This window comes from Chaetodon trifascialis, chromosome 10 (genome assembly GCF_039877785.1).
Source record: "Chaetodon trifascialis isolate fChaTrf1 chromosome 10, fChaTrf1.hap1, whole genome shotgun sequence".
NCBI lineage: Eukaryota > Metazoa > Chordata > Actinopteri > Chaetodontiformes > Chaetodontidae > Chaetodon > Chaetodon trifascialis.
This window is the reverse complement of record NC_092065.1, coordinates 10,993,153-11,015,315: the sequence shown is the minus strand read 5'-3', so window position 1 is coordinate 11,015,315 and position 22,163 is coordinate 10,993,153. Positions and strand designations below refer to the sequence as shown.

Here is a 22,163-nt window from a genome sequence, read left to right as displayed (position 1 = left end):
AGGTTTGGCAGGTGCTCCCAGTGGATCCAGGCTTCTTCTTGGGTTTCAGCATCTTGGGGAAAACAAACAAAATTTTGAAGTCACAATGATCAACTACAGCCTCAAATTTTTTCATCCATCTTGAAAAATTTAGGTTCTTACCATAGAGTCATGCTTGAGGATGACCTGGTGTCTTGAGGGGATTCTTCAGCTCTCTGCAGTTGATCTTCTTGCTGTAATGACAATATAATCCAGTCTTAACAACATGACCTTATGCTAAACTGAAAGGTTTTCAGAAACTTTGCATCGCTCAGGACTTCCATAATAATCAGGGTTCAGAAACACGGACCTGAAGTGGAACATCATCATGGTTGACGAGCGAAAACAAACTGAGAGAAGTGAGGAGCGCTTACTTGGGTGTGCGAAGTGCTTTCTGGATCTCCTCACTCTTCAGGATCCTGCTCAGATATGTGTTGGTCATCTTGTGCATGGGCAGGCTGGAAGACATAAGGAATGATGCGTTAAATTCCTAATAGTAATAGCCTTGTGCCTTGACTGCCTACATTATTCATACAATATGGACATAAAAACCATCAAATATCCTTCAAGCTGAAATAATCACTTAACTACATATTCATTGTGTTTCAATTTCAAATCACGTGCTGAGTCAAGTCAAAAGAGAAAATGTGAAGAATTGTGATTACCTTCTTAATGTCGTTCCAGGCTTTGAGCTTTTTCAGCAGAAGCACTGCCTCCTTGGTCTTCTTGTAGCCCTCAACTTTGTCTTCAACCACCAGTGGGACCTCAGGGATTTCCTCAATGCGGTGTCCTAACAGACAAGAACATTATGTCAGCCAAAGACATTCACACATTTGACAAACCTGACTGGCAAAGACTACAGTGTTGACCAGAGCTTGCTCAGACTTTAACACACATCAATTCCCTATGACAGCTTGACGACAGCAGGCAACTGTCACTGTTCACAGGATCAGACGCAAATTACACCATCATGGCAAGTCAAATGTTAAGCCACACTTAAAATCGTTGAATAGAAGAATACGTCATGGCAGAAATAGATTTCTCTCTTCACTTTCTTGTCCTCTTCAAATACTGTTTTCGGAGCTTACCTTTGGACATCACCAGTGCAGGAATGGCAGAGGCAGCCACGGCAGAGCAGATGGCATAGCGCTTCTGGGCTGTGTTAATCCTGCGGTGCCAGCGGCGCCAGGTCTTGGTGGGGGCAAACATGCGACCTCCGCGACACATCTAGATCAAAGTCAAGGAGGTTTGACAACTAACTGAAGTAACATAAACGCTGAAGTACCTAATGACTGCTCAGACCCCCTTTGTTCATCGGCCATCTGTGCCAGCATATGACAGCAGGCATTCTGTCACTGGTCACAGAGTCAGACGCAAATTACACCGTCACTGCAAGTCTGTTGTTTCAGTTTGCCCTGGAACATGCAGTATTATAAGAAGGGAGAATAAATTTACAGCTCCAATTCTGGTCAGAAGGATACATTTCCAAAAGCACCCTGGCCAGAGCGGTGAGTACCACCACCTCTCACACGAGGGATACGGGCCACAGCTCTTCCTGTACCCCAGGACTCTGCACTGGTCTGGTGACCTGAAATCAACAATTACACGAGCATATTACTGACAACAAAATAACTCAGATTTGTGTATGCATGAGCTCAACCGCCAATTTAAAACCTGTAACGACAAACCTTGATCAACATGCAAGTTGAGGACAGACAGACATACACTCACCTGCCAGTTCACTGACTGCATAGGGCTGGCGGCTGTTCTTGCGCATGTTTGTGTGAACAAAATTCACAACATCAGGGCGAATTGGCGCCTTGAAAACAGCAGGCATGACAACATTCTTGCCTGCGGATTCTCCTTTCTCGGAGTAAACCGAGATCAAGGGACGGGCACAGGCCTAGGGGGCAAAATGAACCACAACACTGAGCCTCACACATACATGAAATATTGACTTTGAGTAATAGTAAAAGTCTTTTGATGCTCAACCTCAGAACTTCTTTAAATATCACAGAATTTCAAAAACACGGACCATGAAGTGGAAGCTCATCACTGTTATGTGATTGAGACTAGTTTAGTGTTACAGTGTGATTGCTCTTGAAATACTCACTTGTAGTCGACCTTCAGGGATGCAGGTTTACGCCAGGTGACGTGCAGCTCATCTCTGTTGAGATGGGGAAGTGTCCAATGGACCACCAAGGACGAGCCTTTGTTTACATTCCACAGTGATACCTTCATAATACACACAATTCAACACTCAACAGGATGACAGTTAACTTGCTGCTCCTTTTAAACTTTATGGATTTGAAACTTTGATGACCACTGACTAGCTTCAGGAAACTCCAATACTGAGTCATCTTTCACTTGCATCATACTGAACTATTCAAGGACTATATATTGTTACGTATTCAATATTTACCTAACAGCCATAACTTCTACATTTGAACAACACACCTGGGATATTTGTGCAGGCTTCAGTGACACCAGCATCTTGGCGGTAGATGATGTAGAGTCCTCTGCGTTGGAGCCGTCTGCGATTCCTCATCTTACTCTTACCAGTGTCTTTCCTGTCATGCTTGACTCCACCTGTGCTGCAGCCATCGTTGCTTTGTTTTCCGTCTTTACTTCAGGTGAGTACAACACACGCAAGGGATTCCCCCAAATTTGAGGGGACTGTACAAAGCACCATGCGCCTACACTCTTTGTACATTATGGATCTGAACACCATCAACCACCTTCAAGCTGAAATGGGCACTTTAACTTCATAACCCTTTAAATTTCAAATCACATGTACCACTACCATCAGACTCAATCAGGCTGTGACACCCACCCACAGGACAGCAATATGAGACCTGCTGTCGACAACAAACCCCATATCCCCAGGTCCCCTGATGACTCTATTTGTGTTTATGTTTATATCAAATTATACGAAACGGAGATTAAGTGATGTGCAATCAATAGCTGTGTATTTAGTGTACACGCTGACATGCAAAGTGACATTAACTACATATTCTTTGGGCTTCATTACAGGCCTGCCTGAAAAGCCATTTTTTCTAATGATCAAAGTATTTAATGATAAATGCTGCTCAACCAGCGCCAACAGATTACAATCTTTGTTATGTGAAATAAATCATCGGGTGAATTACAAATTTTGAATGACAGGTCTGACTCATTCATTTCAATCAACCCATTTATTTTTTTACTGAACTCAAGTCTGTAAAAGATTTATAGATTTACGCCTTAGGTTTGGCAGGTGCTCCCTTCTTTCCGGGCTTCTTCTTGGGTTTCAGCATCTTGGCCTTGATCTATGGGGAAAACAAATACGGTTTCAAAGTGAATCATCAATTACAACCTCCAATTTTTGCATCCATCTTGAAAAATTTAGGTTCTTACTTTTGGGTCATGCTTGAGGATGGCATGACGTCTTGCGGTCTTGGCGTAAGGGTTCAGTTTGAGCATTATCCTCAAGTTCTTCAGAGGATTCTTCTTCAGCACTCTGCGGTTGATCTTCTTGCTGTAATGACAATATAATCCAGTCTTAACAACATGAACTTATGCTAAACTGAAAGTTTTTAAGACCCTTTGTGTCGCTCAGGACTTCCATAATAATCAGGGTTCAGAAACACGGACCTGAAGTGGAACATCATCATGGTTGACGAGCGAAAACAAACTGAGAAGTGAGGAGCGCTTACTTGGGTGTGCGAAGTGCTTTCTGGATCTCCTCACTCTTCAGGATCCTGCTCAGGTCTGTGTTGGTCATCTTGTGCATGGGCAGGCTGGAAGAAATAAAGAATGACATGTTAAATTCCTCATTTTGAAAAATGTGAAAACAGAAAACCGACAAGTCATTTGATGCTAAAACTCAGAACTTCTTTAAATATCACAGAATTTCAAAAACACGGACCATGAAGTGGAAGCTCATCATTGTTAAGTCAACACAAGTTTGCCTTGTGCTACAGTGTGACTGCTCCTTAAACACTCACTTGTAGTCGATCTTGAGGGAAGCAGGTTTACGCCAGGTGCCATACAGCTCATCCAGCTTACGGAAAGCACTCTCTGTCCAGATGCAGAAGCGTCCAACATGACCACCAGGGGCGAGCCTCAGGAGGTTCAGTTTGTTCACGTTCTGCAGAGTGATGCCTTCAGAACACAGCGTAATTTATTTTAAGCTTGCTTATTAAAAACTTTGATAACCATTGATACACGATTCAGAAAACTGCCACATGGAATCATACCTGCAGCCTATGAAATTTACATAATTGGATATTAAATATATTTCTTTAAGTCTTTAATGGTTTGAAATCACTGAACCTAACATTACTGAATTCTACATTTGACCAAATAACACACCTGGGATATTTCTGAAGGCTTTGGTGACACCAGCGTCTTGGTTGTAGATGATGCATGGTCCTCTGCGCTGGATCCGTCTGCGATTCCTCATCTTACCCTTACCAGCACGCATGCGCTGAGAGGCGTAGACCTGAGAAGAGAAAGCTTGTATTATTTCAATATGCCATTAAAATAAAACGAAACCTAGAAATGTCTAATAATTGTACTAGATGTATGCAGTTCACAAAAGGCACAGGAACTGTTCTCAATTGATCCTACTGAAAGTAACAAGGTTGGTCTGACGTTTTAATGCTACACTCTCTGCTGTGCTCTCCAACATCACTTTAGGTGAGTAAAACATGATTGAGAGATTCCCATAAAACTGAGGGGACTGTGTATGGAGCTATGATTTCTACATTATTTATACAATATGGACTTAAAGACCATCAAATATCCTTCAAGCTGAAATAATCACTTAACTACATATTCATTGTGTTTCAATTTCAAATCACGTGCTGAGTCAAGTCAAAAGAGAAAATGTGAAGAATTGTGATTACCTTCTTAATGTCGTTCCAGGCTTTGAGCTTTTTCAGCAGAAGCACTGCCTCCTTGGTCTTCTTGTAGCCCTCAACTTTGTCTTCAACCACCAGTGGAACCTCAGGGATTTCCTCAATGCGGTGTCCTAACAGACAAGAACATTATGTCAGCCAAAGACATTCACACATTTGACAAACCTCTGACTGGCAAAGACTACAGTGTTGACCAGAGCTTGCTCAGACTTTAACACACATCAATTCCCTATGACAGCTTGAAGACAGCAGGCAACTGTCACTGTTCACAGGATCAGACGCAAATTACACCATCATGGCAAGTCAAATGTTAAGCCACACTTAAAATCGTTGAATAGAAGAATACGTCATGGTAGAAATAGATTTCTCTCTTCACTTTCTTGTCCTCTTCAAATACTGTTTTCGGAGCTTACCTTTGGACATCACCAGTGCAGGAATGGCAGAGGCAGCCACGGCAGAGCAGATGGCATAGCGCTTCTGGGCTGTGTTAATCCTGCGGTGCCAGCGGCGCCAGGTCTTGGTGGGGGCAAACATGCGACCTCCGCGACACATCTAGATCAAAGTCAAGGAGGTTTGACAACTAACTGAAGTAACATAAACGCTGAAGTACCTAATGATTGCTCAGACTCTGTTTTTCGTCGGCCATCTGTGCCAGCATATGACAGCAGGCATTCTGTCACTGGTCACAGAGTCAGACGCAAATTACACCATCACTGCAAGTCTGTTGTTTCAGTTTGCCCTGGAACATGCAGTATTATAAGAAGGGAGAATAAATTTACAGCTCCAATTCTGGTCAGAAGGATACATTTCCAAAAGCACCCTGGCCAGAGCGGTGAGTACCACCACCTCTCACACGAGGGATACGGGCCACAGCTCTTCCTGTACCCCAGGACTCTGCACTGGTCTGGTGACCTGAAATCAACAATTACACGAGCATATTACTGACAACAAAATAACTCAGATTTGTGTATGCATGAGCTCAACCGCCAATTTAAAACCTGTAACAACAAACCTTGATCAACATGCAAGTTGAGGACAAACAGACAAACACACTCACCTGCCAGTTCACTGACTGCATAGGGCTGGCGGCTGTTCTTGCGCATGTTTGTGTGAACAAAATTCACAACATCAGGGCGAATTGGCGCCTTGAAAACAGCAGGCATGACAACATTCTTGCCTGCGGATTCTCCTTTCTCGGAGTAAACCGAGATCAAGGGACGGGCACAGGCCTAAGGGGCAAAATGAACCACAGCACTGAGCTTCACACATACATACATACATACATGAAATATTGACTTTGAGAAAGTATTGCACAGTGGTACTCTTTAAGGTGCAGAGGCTCTTTGACAGGAATGAATTTCTTAAAAACGTGTCTCCAGAACTCATTCTATCTAGCATGGGCGAGCAGACCAGTTGCTAAAACCAGTCTGATGTAATTCGGTGCAACTGGTATGTCAAATCAAGCGCACCTCACGTTTAGCGAACAATATATTGGCAGAGCGTGTCCTTTCACATCACATATTTAGAATAATTGATCTGGAGCTGCTAGCCTTAGCTTAGCATGATTTTGCTAACGTAACTTAGCATGCCAGTTTAAAACGTAACCTTGTCCTCGTTATAGATGTCGTTAACGCAGAGCACAAATACACTCGAATACCTAGAGTAGGTTCTACGGCGAGCAAAATATAGATGCCATCTAAATAAGTGACACCGGCTGCCTTCTTGTCAGTGATCTATCACTGAAACGACAACCACACGTGTAACTTGGACGAACTACTGAAGCTGTACGTCCAAAATGGCTCCTCGTGTTAGCTTCGCTAGCCGGGATCGTTTCAACTCAGCGCTGTATTAAATCTGACACATAGCTTCCCAAAGACAGAAAATACAGGTTTATTTGTCAAGTACAGAACAACGACGGACGCCTCACATATAATATGGCATGTTACTGACGATATGAGTGTAATTTCTCACCATTTTCGATAGTTAATTTTCGGCTCGCCGGGGACCACGCTCCACTCTCTATGGCGGCCACAGTAAAAAGGAAGTTGGTACATCACCCTGAAGAGTTTATGCCTCCGCCTTGACGATTATCACTTCCGGACACAGATTTTTTTCCCACCTTTAGTTTTGTTCACAGCGAAGAAACACACGACTTTGTTTGCATGTAAGAAACAGTTTCTTTAGCATCACAACTGAATTCCAATTGTAAAAAAAACAAACAAAAACACCTTTCAGTTCCTTTCTACAGCGGGGACTATTTCTTTACGCCATGTTGGCGCAGGATGAACGTAAAGGAGGGACTATTTTCTGACTACCGTTTTTCCCATAGACACATACACGTGTATATGTCTATGCGTTTTTCCTATAAAAATGTACAGAATGTATTTTATTTACATTTTCTAGTTTATTTGTGGTGCCGTTACTTACACACTTTTCCGAATCAATTTATCAATTTCTTAAATGAAAGGGATGACCTGTGACCTCATGACGTCACCGCCCGACTGAGCGCGCGACTGTCAAACTATCAACAGAGGGAGATCAACCAGTGTGTTAACAAACTTTTGTATTTTGTCCACATTGTTTGCGCTCTAACAGGAGATTTTCTCGATAATTTTTCAATGGGCTCAAAGGTGATATCTAGTGCTAACGAGTTTTCTAATGTTCTTCGGTAAGTTTACTTTTAGATGCTTGACGTTACTGATTATTTTTAGCTAACGTCAAATTAACGCTCGACAGTTGATGCGTTTTCAGCCTTTAGCTTGTGTTCACTATGGATTGCCTCAATAACCATTAACCACTTATCTTGCCGAGGTAAGGTTAATTTTGTTGTGTGATTTGTGTTGTCATGGAAGGTCTCTTCAAGCCGAAGAAAGCAATGATCCATGTATATATGAGGTAATTATACTTAAAGTAAAATATGTCGCTGTTCTGTTATAGCAATGTTGTTGATGCAGTATTTGTTGGGTTTCAGGGGGACATCCAAATATTAAAGATGTATGCAGACAGAATCCCTGTGCTGAATATGTACTGTGGCAACCAGCCAGTCTTCATCTGTGAAAAAGCTGTGAGTAATGTTCATGCTGTGACTCTTTAAATATATTCAGGGAGTCTGCAAGCTCTAGGCTAGTATTGCCGTGTGATATGTGAAATGACAAATTAACACATGAACATAATTTTGCATATTAGAGGTCTGTACTTTCTTGTTCTTGTTCTTCTGATACATTACCAGTTGCTTATGGCTTTTTGACACGTAAAAATTGGTATAGGATGGTGCTCGTCATTAGTGTAATAGCTTAAATAGGAATTAGTGTATTACACTAGGCTTGAATTTCAGTTTGGTTGCCATTATTGTGCATTATAGCCATGCACTATTGTAAAAGTCAGGCCACCCTATAACTAAAGAGGCAGTTGAGTTTCTTTCCTCATACAATCTTGTGAAGACCCGTCACTACTCACCCACCTTTGGACTGCATCTTTATTTTTTGATTTCACAAGGTTCCAAAAATTGATCAACCTGGTGATCAACAAATGACTGAAACATCAAAGTGTACTGATGATGATGATGATGATGATGATGATGCTGATGATTATGCCCATGCACTTCAGACAGAAATGGGGCCACAGCCACTCACAATCACGAAAGCAAGGTGACTGATGCTAAAAAGATTAACACTTAATCCAAATGAAGCAAGCGCTAGTTGGATTATAACCCATGTGTCTAATACACTGCAAATGACAATCTAAATGCTAATATTTTCTTTCTCTTCTTACAGGCAGTTGCTGTCTTGGTACATATTATCTCAAAATCCTAATGTGTCAGCTGTGGACAACAACCCTGCCTTACACCCTCTATGGGTGCGATGTGACATGTCTGATCCAGCTAGAACAACCTGGTTTGGAGTTGAGACCATCTGCATGGGCAGTAAAGTCTCTGGTGTGAAATTATACTCCATTACCTGCAAAGGTACATCTCAAACATTTCATGCCTCTTGAATAACCCAGCCTTCAATCATGATCAGTATAGTGATGAAGCGTTTTAATTAACCTCGGTGTGATGTTATGCATCTGGGCTGTTTTATTCCAACTCATATTTTAGGCTCAACAGTAGACAAAAGATCTCTCATAACGTTGGACGAGCTTAAACAGGAGCACAAGAATAGACATCACCCATCCTCGGTAAGTGAGTGTACATCCCTTCTTGTATTTCAGTGTAAATGAACGGTCATTCGCTTACATCTGTCAGTGCTTCCAGATGGCAATTAAAGGCAGCGCCAGGTTCAACTTGTTTGGCTCAACTGTTGTTGAAAACACCATGATTGAGTCACAGAGCAGTGTGACAGTGGATTTCAAATGGAACCATGTGGAGAGTATCCTTGAGACCCCACCCCTGTCCTCTACAGCAACACTGGTAAACATCAGTAATTCACAGTCAAAACATGCTTTTTTTTATCATAAATACTCCATTTTCATATGTGTAAAGTTGAATTAACACAAAATAAAGTAGTACATTTTCTACACTTGCCTTCTTTAAATTTCACATGCAGAATATCAAAGTTGCCAGCGGGGACATGAGGAGCCCAATGTTCGAGATGTACAGGGAGCTAGAGTTTCTTCAGGTCTGTGTCTCACAGTAATCTGGGCTAATGATTGTGAGTACACACATAAACAACTTAATATATTGACTTCCTGTTATATCAGACTCTTGCTGATGGTTTGAGAACTGGTGAGACTGAATGGATGGAACCTTTGGAAAGCACATCAGCAGTAAATCTGACCAAGGCCTTCCTGGAAGGTATCTGCTTTGTTAAGTCATTGCACCTTCTTTATGATTTAATGCTAACAGGTGGTCAAGACGATTGCTTTCTTTTCTTTTATTCTCCTTTCAGAGCTTCAGAGCCCTGCCAAGACACTACAGGACCAGAGTGCAAAACCAGCTGAGGTATGATTGTGTTAAAACCAAGGGATTTTTCATAGATTCATTCATTTCAGAATAAATGTTGCTATGTTGCTTCTCCATCTTTTCTTAAAGCCCACAAAGCTGAAGTCTGAGACGGACGCCCCCATTTTCAACTCTCTTTTGGAACGAGGTGATTTGGATTTCGTGGAGCAGCTGTGGGTTCGGATGAGAAAGAGTGAGTCAGCTCCTCTGTTAAGAAAGCTAGGATTCATCAGATTAAGTGTTACAAATAGAAAGCGACAATCATTTTCCTCCGTTTTATTTTTCATTATAGGTGTGACTTCATATCAAGACATAGGAGACTGTCTGAAATTGGTCATTGAGGCGCTACGATATGGTGACATCAAACCATGGGTATGAAGTGATGCAGCTTCTGTTTATCACTGAGAAAAGACTGAGAAGTTTTTTTTCATGCCTCCACATGGGTGATGGCCATGACTGGAGGCATTGTCTTGTTTTTTTTGTTTCACTTTGTCCAGATTCACAGAGACAGTAGCAGCTCTCTCAGCAAGCTCATCCTGCAGTCGTACCACCAGCAGATCGATCAGGTGACTCTCACAGGTGTCACCCCGGTCCACATCCTGCTCGAGATGGGTCTGGACAAGATGAGGAAGGATTACATAAACTACCTCATTGGTAATCTCTTACTCATCACTCTGAATATCTGTATCATTCTGTTTCCTTTGCATGTGATTCTAAGTTTTACAGTAATATTTAACCACACCTCGTATGAACTATATATATCCAACTATTCGCAACTGTTTTTTTTCTCCTCAGGTGAGGAACTGACAACTCTAAACCACTTGGTAAGTTTAAAACTATTTTACTGACAACTACTTTCAAATGACTGATGACAAAACATTCTGAGAATATTTTTCTCTGTAGTGTTACTACCTGAGCACAGAGGTGGATCTGCAGGAGCAAGTGATCCGACTCAGAAAACTGCACCATGTGCTGGAAATAATTTTGACCTGCAGCACTTTCCTGGGCTTGCCCTATGACCGGCTCTTCCTTCTCACTCAGTAAATATTTTTGGCTTTTTCCAGTGATGTGCCAGTGTGCAAAATGTGCTTTCCTGAAGATGGCATTGAAGTTTACTATTTCATTCCTCGTAGATCGTGTTTGCAGCACTACAAAACGTACCCATACGATGAGGAGCATGAATTCAAACTGCAAATCAAACCCGCGCTGATCGGTCATTTCTACCAGAAGTAAGGATCCTTTGGGCACTAACTGCTTCAGTGCATCCAAGGAAAACTGTAGTGAAATCGAGATGTTCCTGTTTTTATTCATTTTTTAATACAAACTAGGACTTTGCTTCGCCTACAACAGTGTTAAAAAAGGTGAAACAGAAGGTAGGACTAATTGGATTTTGCCCCAGGTGTGACACTTAAAAATAGAAGTCAGCTGAATTCACATGTGCTCATGAGGTCTGTGGTGCTTTTGTAAGAAACTTGTTTGCTTTCATACTGCCCTCTTGTGATCTGATCACCCAACATACACTTAAGTGCCGACTGCACAGTTTAATGAGGGCTATTGTCTCATTCCTTGTGTGTGTGTGTTCCAGAGAGCAGCCAGTGATGTGGGGGGTCGAGGTGTCCAGTGGCCACGGTCCTCGTGAGGTCAGGACATCCTTACAGCTCAGTGACAGACCGCTGGTTGATCACGTCATCTTTGAAACAGGTGATCTTTATGCACCACTCCAAACATACAGTAGTACATGCCATAGAGTAACAAGTGATTAGTATCCCACTATCCAGTACAGATAACACATCCCCTTTAACTGTTCTGTCTTTAGATTACCCAAATGAAACAGTGAACGGGGACAGCGAGGACCCCGCCTTCTTCTCCACCATGGTGTGCTGCAGTCTCATCAACTTTGCATGAATTTACACAAAGGACAGCTGAACAAAAAAGGAGGTGTTTGTTGTCATTTTTGATATTCTCGTCAGCAATGAGCATGCTAGCCAGATGACTTTATTTTGCATCACAAAGTGTACATGTACCACTGTAAGGTGTTCTGTTAATATACTGCATTTTCGTCAAATGTTTTGAATGAGCAACTTTCACTTTTTTGTATATATTTTCTGTAACGCTGTCGTAGGTTTTCTAATTGCATCTTTATTATCATATTTGCTGAGTCTTCTCCTGGTCAGTACAGCAGTTGAAAGAGGTTTTGAAGGTTTTTTGCCAAACAGCTGCGAGTTGTAACCAAATGAAAACACAAAGTACAATAATTACAAGGGCGGTTTGCAATGGTAATATTCCACAGCAATACTGTAAAATCCAACATGTTGCAGGGCTATCCACACTGTTTGAGTGTCTGGTACTAAATTCATTATTTTAGGCTAAACCAATGTTTTTACAGCAAACACTGTATGCACATCAAATTAACAAAGTCACCAATTCTCTTGAAATTCAGTTCAAATAATGTATTTATATTCAAACATGATCCATTAAAGAAAGGATGCACTTAGAATATGAGTGTGCATGTGTGTGTGTGTGTGTGTGTGTGTGTGTGTGTGTGTGTGTGTGTGTGTGTGTGTGTGTGTGTGTGTGTGTGTGTGTGTGTGTGTGTGTGTGTGTGTGTTGTAAACATGCACACTAGAGAGCTCCTTTCTAGTTACGCCTCCGCAGCAGGAACATGAGGAAGACGGCACTGAGCAAAATAGAGAGTGTGCACACAGTGGGAACAACGATCTCAGTTACCATCTCCATGTGGCTGGTCAAAGGGTCTGCAAATCGCACACACAAACACACACACATTAACAAATCACCAGCATTATTATGAAGTTCAGACAACTGCTTATGAAGCGAGTAATGATGCTCAAGCACAGCACTCAAAGGGTTAATATTTTTCCCTTGAATCAAATCATCCTTTATCTGATTGACAGTGAGCATGAGCGATTCCTTACCATGTATAAGTCTTAGAATATTGGCAGCAGTACTCCGCTGTTCCTCTAATAGAAAAAGAGAAAGTACTCAGAGTTGATTAACGGCACTTTAACCCTTTGAGAACTGCATGCAGCTACTGGGGAATATTTCAGAAAGCAGCATTTGCACCATTGCCAGATAACTTAAAAATCACATCTTGTGTTTTTTAGGATTACCAGTTGTCAATAACCATGGCTGCATCATGCTTTCTAAATTCAACTCAGATCTATCGCAGACCGTTTCACTAATTTTATGTTATTTGGGTAAATTTATAAGCCTGCTTTGTGAAACACCCCGTGGGCACAGATAAGTCCACAGATGAGCTTTATGCTTATGAGTTTTTGTCAAAGCTGATGTGAAATCAAAAGGGCTGTCCTTGGTAGCAAATTAGACTGAAGCGTCTTAGTGAAACGTCAAATAAATGACGTAGTTGCACACATCTCAGTGTTAAACTGCAGAGGCTTAATTCTATTAGTCAGATTCAAAACAGCACAATCACAAAGCAGCAGCAAAAACAACAACAACAAATGACAGTAATAGAAGACATGTACCCTTAAGTTCTAAACTTCATCATGCACTGGCCAAACCTTTGGCATTTCTGCATGTTCCTTGGATTTTCTTCTAGCTGGAGGGGCAAACAAAGAAGATATCTCAGATATTCTGTCAGAGATTTTCGATTTCCATCATTATTTATCTAATAATTTGCTCATGTGTTTTCTGAGGTGCTTAAAGAACAGCAACACAAGTCAAATTATAATTCTTTATCTCATCTGAATGTGAAACTACAGGCATGTTTTTGGTATTTAAGTCAGAATCTTTATTTGTTTACCCCAGCTAGTTGCTCACCTCTGATCATTGATAAATGGTCAGGGATGTTATAGATGAACTGACCTGCAGCTAGGAGCTGGTTGCTCGAAGAACAGGTCTCAATCGCCTTCCTCCTCCAGCTCTCAACCTTTAGGGGGTTACAATCATATCACATATCATCACTCACCGTAGAACATTAACCAATGAATCTTAATGTCTTCATTTCAGAAGGCTCTGTTTTGGACCACCTGGTGTCTCTTACCTCTCTCTGACTGGGAAATCCATTGGAGCTGATGATGCGTTTGTAAAACTGAACAGAAGCTTTGGGATAGCGAGGCTTGTTTTTGTTCCTGAAGTCCACGTAGTACAAGCCGAACCTCTCGGAGTAGCCTTCATCCCACTCAAACTTGTCCAGCAGGGACCATGCGGTGTAGCCCTTCACGTTGACTCCATCTTTGATAGCTGAGTGACCCCACAGAGAGCAGAGAGAGAGGGGGATTAGACTGAAAACCAACCAAAAGAAATGCGCAGCTCGTCATACATGTATGAGCTTGTTCACCTTTCAGCATCTCGTTGATGTAGTCTTTGTAATACTGTATCCTCCAATCATCACACAGCTCTGTGCACAGCATCTTCTCAGAGACGCCATTCTCGGTCACATAAATCATTGGGTTCGCATACTGAGTCTAGATGGGGAACGAATCAACATGAAGCGCAATAAGTTGCCAATATAATTTAACACGTGCTGCAGAGTGCTGAAATCAGGTACAAATGTCAACAAGCCTCTTCGGCATCATTGACTGTAAGTCACCTTGACAAAATTGAGCAGACGTCTGAAGCCCCAAGGCACAGAGTAGAGCCACTCAGACCCGGGGTCAGGCCACCGTGGGTCCACCAGTTCAGCCAGGTCACGGTCAGTGAAGTAGCTGCTGCTGCTACGGCCTGATGGATTGGTCTTTTGGGTGATGTAGCGGGTGGTGAAATGGCCGATGCCAAGGAAGTCACAGGTCCCCTTGATGTAGCTCTTCTCTTGGGGGGAAAATGTGGGCAGACGAGATGTCCCAAGGCCCTGTTGGACACTCTTCCTTCCTGCACACACAGTTAAATGTAGTGATTAGCTTGTTCCCACTGGTATTTCTTCAGGATCATTGTTTAAAATTTAACATACCAATGAAGTCTTTCATCACTTGAGGGTAGTCTCCATGAAAGATGGGTGTGGCAAACCAGCCCAGGTAGAACTGGACATACCTCTCAGCAGCTTCAATGTCTTTCTGGTTGCTGATATCCACCGGTTCTCCCCAGTCTCCAGACAGAGAGATGCCAATCAAGCCTGCAGATATGAACAGCAGCTCTCAGTACTAAGACAGACAGTCGAGAGGCAGATATTGAATGAAATCAATATGTTACTTTCAAGAGTTTGACCTGGTTTACCTTTTTGTTTTGCCCTCCACTGTGTATCATAACTGTGCCAAACTTTAGCATGAGCCTATGAAAAAGATGTCATGAATACGATTTCAGCTCAAAGTTGCACATTTGTTTCTAAGTGTTTTTGATAACTCAATGCATTCTCCCACCTTGATTATGTGATGGGCAGCCCTGTACGCCCCTGTTCCTCTCAGCTTCAGTCCAGGAGCATGCTCACCTGTCTCATAGCCTTCAACTGCTACAGACTGAAGCAGATTTCCAGATTATGGAGTATCAGCGTGATAATTGTAATTTCAGTAACAGTAACACACAAAAAATATATAAAACCTACCCAGGGATTGTTGAAAGTGATCCAGTACTTGACTCGGTTGCCAAATCTTTCAAAGCACAGGTTAGCAAATTCATTGAAATAATTAACCATGCTTATATTCTGCCATCCACCGTATTTCTCTTGTAAGACCTGGAAAAGCAAAGAATACAGTAACCTGGTAAAGGTGACTAGTGCTGTAATGCAAAACAAGAAGTTAGGGATTGGATATATTCTGTATACCAACCTGTGGAAGATCCCAGTGGTACAGAGTAACAACAGGAGTGATCTTGTTATCCAGCAGGTGGTTGATCAGATTGTCGTAGTACTGTACTCCTCTTTCATTTATATGGTCAGCTGCAAATGGTATCAAAGTGTACATAACTCCTTAGTTTTAGTGATCAGCAAATTCAATCATGCATGCCAGTTCAGTTCCAAAAGGCTTGAATTAACAGCAGTTACTCACACTTTATGCCCGTGGGGATGAGTCTTGGCCAGGATATGGAGAAGCGATAGTGGTTAAGCTTCAGCTCCTGCATCAGAGAAACATCATCCTATACAACACACACACACACACACGCACACACACGCACGCACACACACACACACACACACACACACACACACACACACACACACGCACACACACACACACACACACACACACACACACACACACATGCAGGGTAGAGTGTAACATTAAGCTTTCCTTTGCCCCCGTCACTTCTCTCCAAATCTCTCAGAGACACTGCACCCGCTCACCCCACCTTGACTTTGTGGTAGCCCTCACAAGAGGAGTCCCCAGTGTCATTTTGTTGTATTCTGCCTTTCTTATGACTGAACACATCCCAGATGCTCAGTCCTTTTCCATCCTTGTCCCAGGCTCCTTCTGTCTGATAGGCTGAACTGCCGGCACCCCACGAAAATCCTAATTAATGCAACATTGGCAACAACCATTCAGCTCGGGATAATTTCACCAGTTATCAAATAGTAAACATGTCCTGAATCTGTCCCACTGAAGAAAACAACATGTTTTACCAGCTGGAAAAGTGCCATAATAGAAGGAGCTGTGGTCGTTCTTTGTCCAGTCGAAGTCCTCAGCCGAAGACAGACACAGCACCAACACAAACACATGGCACACACTGAATGCACAGCGGGGCAGCATGGTACTCCTGAGCCTGCAGCACAGTCACTGTCTGGTTCTGCTCCAGTCCCTCACTGACGTCTGCACACAGAGGAGAACCATTCAGCGTCACCACTTAATCACAACAACAAGCTCACATACACACACATGCTTCCAACTCTCTATTTTTTAATGTCTAAATTAGAAGAAAATAATCACAATAAACTGTCATTAAACAATCTGAAAGCATCCAATGTGATAGACTGCAGGGGGTCCTGCATCCCTAATGCAGAGCCAAATACCCCTTTTCAAACTCAATGGAGTGTGAGCTCATCTTGCTGAGGCAGACACATCCCATACAAAGTATGGTTTCACCTCTGTAAGCAAAGTTAATGTCAGAGAGGGTGATATATTTACAGTGCACAATCACATGACACATACAGACTGAATGTGAATATAGGAACTTCCATCAATGCATCATTTCACATTTAGGGGAAAATCAGTGATATTTGTTACACTGTCATGGTTAATGTCCAAATTTGAGCGCTCAGGACTCAGAACAGAATAAATAAACTGCTTTCTTTGTAGATAATTTCAGCTTCAGTTGTTCAGGAGCATCATATCACATTTCAGTCTAATAAGCCTGCAATCAGTGTGATATAGACAATTTATCATGGTATGCAAAATTGAAGACATTGCACTATGATAACTTTAAATTGGGAATACAAGCTTGGACAGAAAACTTTTGGACCTCAAAACTCTAATGTTGTAGTTGTAATACATTCCTGCCCATGTTTACTCCCCATATAAATTTCTCCCTTAAGCAATTTTGTTTCAGTATTCCTCCTGCAAATAAGTTATTAAATCACTAGTGGTGAATAAAATGTCCAGTTACCTGTGTGCCTTTATGAAGAATTCATTTGCAGCAGGTGTGTGTGTGCTGATCCCAAGTCCCTGGGTGAATGGGAGCTCTCCTGGAACAGCAGACCATGTAGAAAGCCGCATATATCTATCAGTGCAATCTCTATTGTATGTTGCCTGTTGTAGCACCACCCTTCTCCAGAGCTGTCCCTGCTGTCAGTGTGAAAGCTGCCCTTATTGTGAGGCTCACTGTATTGTTTTAGCTGTTTAGAAAATGCTGAATGGTTTGCGAGTGGAAAGTGTTTGCACTGCATAACCCATTTGCCTGGGTCAGGTTAGGATAATCACAATCTTACATAGGTATTACCCTTAATTAAAGTTTTTATCTGCTTATTGCTCATAAATAAAAATTCATTACATGTGAAAAACATTACTGTATGCAGGGAAGCATGGTGGCATACAACTAAGAGCAAACATTGTAAAAATCAATCAGGTGAACCTTATGCAAAACATTTTATTTTGTGCTTACGATTATCATTTCTTACATAATGCATACACACGATCTTCTCATATGGCCCAGCCATATTTTTTAATGCTAATCCTCAAAATGCACAATATGTCTAGTAAGCTATAAGCACCTAGTAACACTGTCTTAATGCATTTCAGTGAGCAATTTCTCACAAAATTTGACACTTGAATTCTAACATAATTTGAAATCCAGATGACGTGCCTTAAATCAGGCAGAGGAGCGGATACTGCTAGCACCAGACATCGTTTTACACTGTAACTGTTACTCACTCCATCCAAATAAATTAAACTTCCTAAGTGATAGTACAAAACAGGTCAACACATAAACAGACGTCCGTTTACATGTGGTTTCTTCTTCAGTGGTGCAAATATTGAAGCCCCATGAAACACTGAGAATCTCAGTAATCGTCATCCTCTTCCTCCTCCTCAGGCACAAACTCAAGCTCATTGTCGTCTTCTTCATCATCCTCTTCATCATCCTCCTTATCGTCGTCGTCCTCCTCTTCCTCCTCCTCCATGTCGTAATCTACAGCGGCATTCAGTAGCAGTTTGGTTCGATTGATCTCGCTCTCATCATCAAGGTTAATGTGGACCTGAAACAATGAAAACAAATAGTGAACACAGACCTGTCGACCACTTTTAAATCAAATCTTAAAAAGTGCAAACTAAGTGCGTGCTTTTCGTTAGCCATGTAAACAGCTTAATAGGAATATTGTCCTTTTTTTTGAATAAGGGCAAAAAATGTATTGTTTTGTGCATGGAAACTGATTTCATCAGTTTGGTGAAAAGCAATTTTGTAAAACTCAACTGAAATTTTTGAATAACAGTCATGTTTGAAAAACTGTCTTGAGCTTGAGCCATTATGTATTTGATTTGTCCATGCAGCAGTACATCTCTGTGAGTTGTTTTAATGGCTTTTTGAAAACAAAAACACCAGTATGAATCTTGTAGTTGTAACTTCTGACTGTCCTGTGTGTGCATTGACACTTTTTATGGGCAAACCTGATTGTGGTAAGTAATTAGTAGTAATTTGAGTCTAAAACTGTTAGCCAACACGTGCATCCATCAGGACCATTTTTCTTAGTTTATGTTTAATGAAATGCAAATGTGTAGTGCGTTAATGGCAGAAAGGAGAGACACTGAACCACTGAATGACACAAACACACTTTCTGCACAGGCAAGGTATGCTTGTGAGTAAAAGGAAGTAAAGAAAACAAAAATAAAGTGTTAGTCAGAGCCTTTATGGGTGCTGTGATGATCTGGTTAGAAAAATAATCCAGTAAACTCAGCAACAGTTCTGCTAGAGAAACAATTACTTGGCCATGTGTACCTTTGTCGTACTATCTGTAAACTGGAGTTTGAAATTAATGACATTACTGCCACACACATAAACATATTAACTGATTTCCTGTCCTAATACCATTACACAGAGCAGCCTGGTTTGGGTCTGGATGGAAATGTAATCAGTGATGTTATGCAGGCCTGCGAACTGTAACATCTCCTGCAAGACAGTGCAGTAGTGTAGTAAAAATATCTGATTTTCGGTGTGAACAAACCAACTTAAGTGTGAATTAATCAACAACAACACAAGCAAAAATATTACTGAGAATACACTAATATGACGGATTGAGACATCATCCTTAGCAGTGTTGTCCTCTTATGTGATTTACCTCAGTGTCTGGGGGCGAGCGCTCTGAGGCTCCTTCTTCTGTTTGAGCACTGATGATAGATTTCAAGGCCCCTTCTTCAAACTGTAACAGAGTGAACACACAATATATAAAGCACAGGTACCACAAACATAGATAGAAACCCCAACAGTCAACCCCGTGAATCTGTCACTCACCTTCAACCTGTTCAGCTGGTCTTGTAGCATGACTTTGATTTTGAGGAGAGTCTCCTCTTCCTTCTTCAACTCCTGCAGACGGCTGTGCATCTTTACTGGTCGTGCTGCAGTCAGACCATTCCTCAACACTAAAAGGGAAGAAATCAGTCGTCAGGAATACAGTGTCATGTTATATTTTGTGCTGATTAGAAAGGACTAATATTCCATCATCTTCCTGTATCACGACTTTAGACTTCATTTTACAATATGACAGTCCCTAAGATCTTATCAGCTAGCAGCCACTGTATTAGATTCAAAATTAAGTATTTACTTGTACAATATAGTAGTGCTTTTATCAGATTTAGTTATGAACAAATCGGCATATGATCTTCACTGCTGTGCTGAAAAATAGGTAAATAGACTGCAGTGCTACGAAAAACAATTCGGCGGTGCCACATAATGACAGCTTATTTCCGCACATGGCACAGTGAAACAGTTCAAGACTATTACCTTTATTTATAAATTCTTCCTACAGCTCCATATCAACGTCGAAATGGGCGATACACAAAACAACGTGCTCCTGACAGCTTTAATTTGGAATACCGATTGCTTAGCTATTGTGCTACAGCTACGGCTACTAGCTAAAGTTTGGGTCCTGTGTGGTCATATCCGGGCTTATTGTATGTTTAGATGCTGTGGGAATCTTTGGTTTTGGGTCTCGCGAAAACGAACGATGCCTCACATATGACTGTCCGCATATGCACACTGTATATATCTATGATATTTAGAGATTTAGTAGCTACAGTGACTCGCTTGAAATATGCGGTTCAACAACAGTCATCAATGACAACATTTGACAGTGACAATCACTGGATGTTAAAATAACCTGTTGGCAAAAAGGTAATTCGAGGAAAATGCCTTTTTCATCGCAGAACTAAAAACATGACTTGCTGTTCATTTTGGTAAACAATTGCAGTCGCTTTATTAAAACAATCCACAACTCACATATTTATTCTTTTGAAAAAACAAAGTTGACCTTACCTGAAGCACCTAAATGCAGCATTACTAGTAGCTGAACATTGAGTCCAGCGACATCTTGTGGTCACACGGCTGTAACTGCTGCCTTGGCCTTTGGGGTGAACATGAGATTGTTTGATAACTATTTGACCAAAACAAGGTAAGAAAATCTAGCAGTGTTTTTGTAATGTACGTGAGTTAAAAAGCAAAGTAAAGAAATTGTTATCAAGCCACAGCAATTCTTTAATATGTTATTCTTAACTGTACCCTGTAGTCATTTTGACCTGGTGGGCGTTAGTTAGCTAGCCTAGCTAATTAACGTAAATTAATGCAGCTATTTCTTTCTAGTCGGTTATCAATGGCTGTCCTCCTTTCCAAAGAAGGTTTTGAAGTGGCAGGTGTCAACTTTACGGCACTAGGAAGCCTAATTTGTAACAAATGTAGTTCATGGTGTTAGTCTCTCTCATAAAACATAAGGGTCACAGTACGCTGGGTGTAGCTCAGCTAATATGCAAGGTGTAAATTTGCCTTTCATGCTGGCGTGACTCCGAAAAGTGCCTTTACTGTATATTCACAAGCCTAAAAGTGAGTGACACTTGAACAACAAAGGTCTGCAAACATGCTGTGAGAGTAGGTTTTTTGGTAGAGTGGGTTTATGACAGTAGCAGAAGTAAATCAAGGAAATATATGCATTTTTTACTCTGACAAGATTTATCATCTTATCTGGTAGTTTTTAGGCTGTTTCAAGCTTTTTTTGGTCCTTAAATGATCTTTACAAGCTATTTTAACTTCTTGCCTGGGTTTTATTAATAGTTCTGTGTAACTTAATGCTTGAAACTAGAATTTCCACAATTATAAAGCTGTTTGACAGGTACAAAACTGCTTTGTAACACTCAGGATTTCTTTGCATCCAGATAAATGAACTTGTTGTCAGTCTGGCTGCACTATTAAGATAACATGATATTGCTTTTTGGGGAGCTGAATTTGTGCAATGAATGATAGTTTTAAGCATTTGCATGTATGTTAACTAAACTGGGATCGTTTTGATGGTACAGAAACACCTACAATTTCCATGTATGCTCAGTTTGACAATAATAGTGTATCTGACCAAGCCCCATAAGCAAATATTCAGCAGTCCTGCACATTACCTACAAAGCATGCAAGTCTCCCCTAAATCCCCCAAACCCCCATTACATTGAAAGGGGGCAAGTAACGCAGATAACGAATTCAGTGAAAACTTAAATAGATGACAGATGGAACTCATTGATGTGAACAAGATCTGAAAGGGCTCTTAATCAGTCTTCAAAAAATGTTAGAAGAGCCCATTAGGTTCTTTATAGGATTCCAAGGCTAAGTCCATCCAGATGTGTGCATTGATAATCACAGCACGCAGGCACGACTGGAGACTAACAATGGAGCCAAGCCAAAAGGAGAGACGTACCTGTCTCTCTTCACACACGTGA

At 41.4% G+C, this 22,163-nt stretch overlaps 5 protein-coding genes and 8 non-coding genes across 15 annotated transcripts; 1 reads left to right on the top strand and 12 right to left on the bottom strand.

Moving 5' to 3' along the window:
* Window positions 1-141: 141 nt before the first annotated feature.
* On the bottom strand, window positions 142-2,622 carry LOC139337362 (large ribosomal subunit protein uL4A-like). Its single transcript, XM_070971905.1, has 7 exons — window positions 2,578-2,622; window positions 1,750-1,921; window positions 1,500-1,606; window positions 1,107-1,245; window positions 643-808; window positions 393-476; window positions 142-212 (listed from the first exon to the last, which is right to left on the bottom strand). Exons 1-7 carry the CDS (start codon window positions 2,620-2,622, stop codon window positions 149-151), a joined length of 777 nt encoding a protein of 258 aa, XP_070828006.1. The 3' UTR covers window positions 142-148.
* On the bottom strand, window positions 286-353 carry LOC139338240 (small nucleolar RNA SNORD18). The gene has a single exon (XR_011602565.1). It is a non-coding gene; the product is annotated as a small nucleolar RNA SNORD18 (small nucleolar RNA).
* On the bottom strand, window positions 895-994 carry LOC139338246 (small nucleolar RNA SNORD16). Its single transcript, XR_011602570.1, has one exon. It is a non-coding gene; the product is annotated as a small nucleolar RNA SNORD16 (small nucleolar RNA).
* LOC139338247 (small nucleolar RNA SNORD16) lies at window positions 1,312-1,412 on the bottom strand. The gene has a single exon (XR_011602571.1). It is a non-coding gene; the product is annotated as a small nucleolar RNA SNORD16 (small nucleolar RNA).
* LOC139338239 (small nucleolar RNA SNORD18) lies at window positions 2,008-2,079 on the bottom strand. The gene has a single exon (XR_011602564.1). It is a non-coding gene; the product is annotated as a small nucleolar RNA SNORD18 (small nucleolar RNA).
* Window positions 2,623-2,966: 344 nt separating the features above from the next.
* rpl4 (ribosomal protein L4) lies at window positions 2,967-6,961 on the bottom strand. The gene is made up of 10 exons (XM_070971437.1): window positions 6,891-6,961; window positions 5,977-6,148; window positions 5,725-5,831; window positions 5,333-5,471; window positions 4,908-5,032; window positions 4,372-4,501; window positions 4,005-4,161; window positions 3,714-3,797; window positions 3,415-3,535; window positions 2,967-3,326 (listed from the first exon to the last, which is right to left on the bottom strand). Exons 1-10 carry the CDS (start codon window positions 6,891-6,893, stop codon window positions 3,255-3,257), a joined length of 1,110 nt encoding a protein of 369 aa, XP_070827538.1. The 5' UTR covers window positions 6,894-6,961; the 3' UTR covers window positions 2,967-3,254.
* LOC139338241 (small nucleolar RNA SNORD18) lies at window positions 3,609-3,676 on the bottom strand. Its single transcript, XR_011602566.1, has one exon. It is a non-coding gene; the product is annotated as a small nucleolar RNA SNORD18 (small nucleolar RNA).
* On the bottom strand, window positions 3,880-3,951 carry LOC139338238 (small nucleolar RNA SNORD18). Its single transcript, XR_011602563.1, has one exon. It is a non-coding gene; the product is annotated as a small nucleolar RNA SNORD18 (small nucleolar RNA).
* On the bottom strand, window positions 5,121-5,220 carry LOC139338244 (small nucleolar RNA SNORD16). The gene has a single exon (XR_011602569.1). It is a non-coding gene; the product is annotated as a small nucleolar RNA SNORD16 (small nucleolar RNA).
* LOC139338242 (small nucleolar RNA SNORD16) lies at window positions 5,538-5,637 on the bottom strand. The gene has a single exon (XR_011602567.1). It is a non-coding gene; the product is annotated as a small nucleolar RNA SNORD16 (small nucleolar RNA).
* Window positions 6,962-7,424: 463 nt separating the features above from the next.
* On the top strand, window positions 7,425-11,920 carry zwilch (zwilch kinetochore protein). The gene is made up of 18 exons (XM_070971436.1): window positions 7,425-7,587; window positions 7,772-7,814; window positions 7,891-7,983; window positions 8,415-8,566; window positions 8,693-8,883; window positions 9,016-9,095; window positions 9,172-9,327; window positions 9,464-9,535; window positions 9,618-9,711; window positions 9,806-9,858; window positions 9,949-10,051; window positions 10,151-10,230; window positions 10,356-10,512; window positions 10,654-10,682; window positions 10,762-10,898; window positions 10,992-11,087; window positions 11,444-11,559; window positions 11,675-11,920. Exons 1-18 carry the CDS (start codon window positions 7,538-7,540, stop codon window positions 11,761-11,763), a joined length of 1,791 nt encoding a protein of 596 aa, XP_070827537.1. The 5' UTR covers window positions 7,425-7,537; the 3' UTR covers window positions 11,764-11,920.
* Window positions 11,921-12,495: 575 nt separating this feature from the next.
* lctlb (lactase-like b) lies at window positions 12,496-15,463 on the bottom strand. Of its 3 annotated transcripts, XM_070972247.1 has the most exons (9): window positions 15,374-15,463; window positions 15,192-15,287; window positions 15,049-15,103; window positions 14,786-14,947; window positions 14,429-14,706; window positions 14,177-14,303; window positions 13,880-14,079; window positions 13,702-13,765; window positions 12,496-12,611 (listed from the first exon to the last, which is right to left on the bottom strand). In XM_070972247.1, the coding sequence occupies exons 1-9, from the start codon at window positions 15,461-15,463 to the stop codon at window positions 12,496-12,498; spliced, it is 1,188 nt and encodes a 395-aa protein (XP_070828348.1). The 3 variants fall into 3 exon arrangements, with proteins under 3 accessions (XP_070828348.1, XP_070828349.1, XP_070828350.1); XM_070972248.1 differs by lacking the exons at window positions 13,702-13,765; window positions 13,880-14,079; XM_070972249.1 differs by lacking the exons at window positions 13,702-13,765; window positions 13,880-14,079; window positions 15,192-15,287.
* Window positions 15,464-17,829: 2,366 nt separating this feature from the next.
* On the bottom strand, window positions 17,830-20,343 carry snapc5 (small nuclear RNA activating complex, polypeptide 5). The gene is made up of 4 exons (XM_070972250.1): window positions 20,194-20,343; window positions 19,705-19,832; window positions 19,532-19,612; window positions 17,830-18,454 (listed from the first exon to the last, which is right to left on the bottom strand). Exons 2-4 carry the CDS (start codon window positions 19,792-19,794, stop codon window positions 18,260-18,262), a joined length of 366 nt encoding a protein of 121 aa, XP_070828351.1. The 5' UTR covers window positions 19,795-19,832; window positions 20,194-20,343; the 3' UTR covers window positions 17,830-18,259.
* Window positions 20,344-22,163: the final 1,820 nt, after the last annotated feature.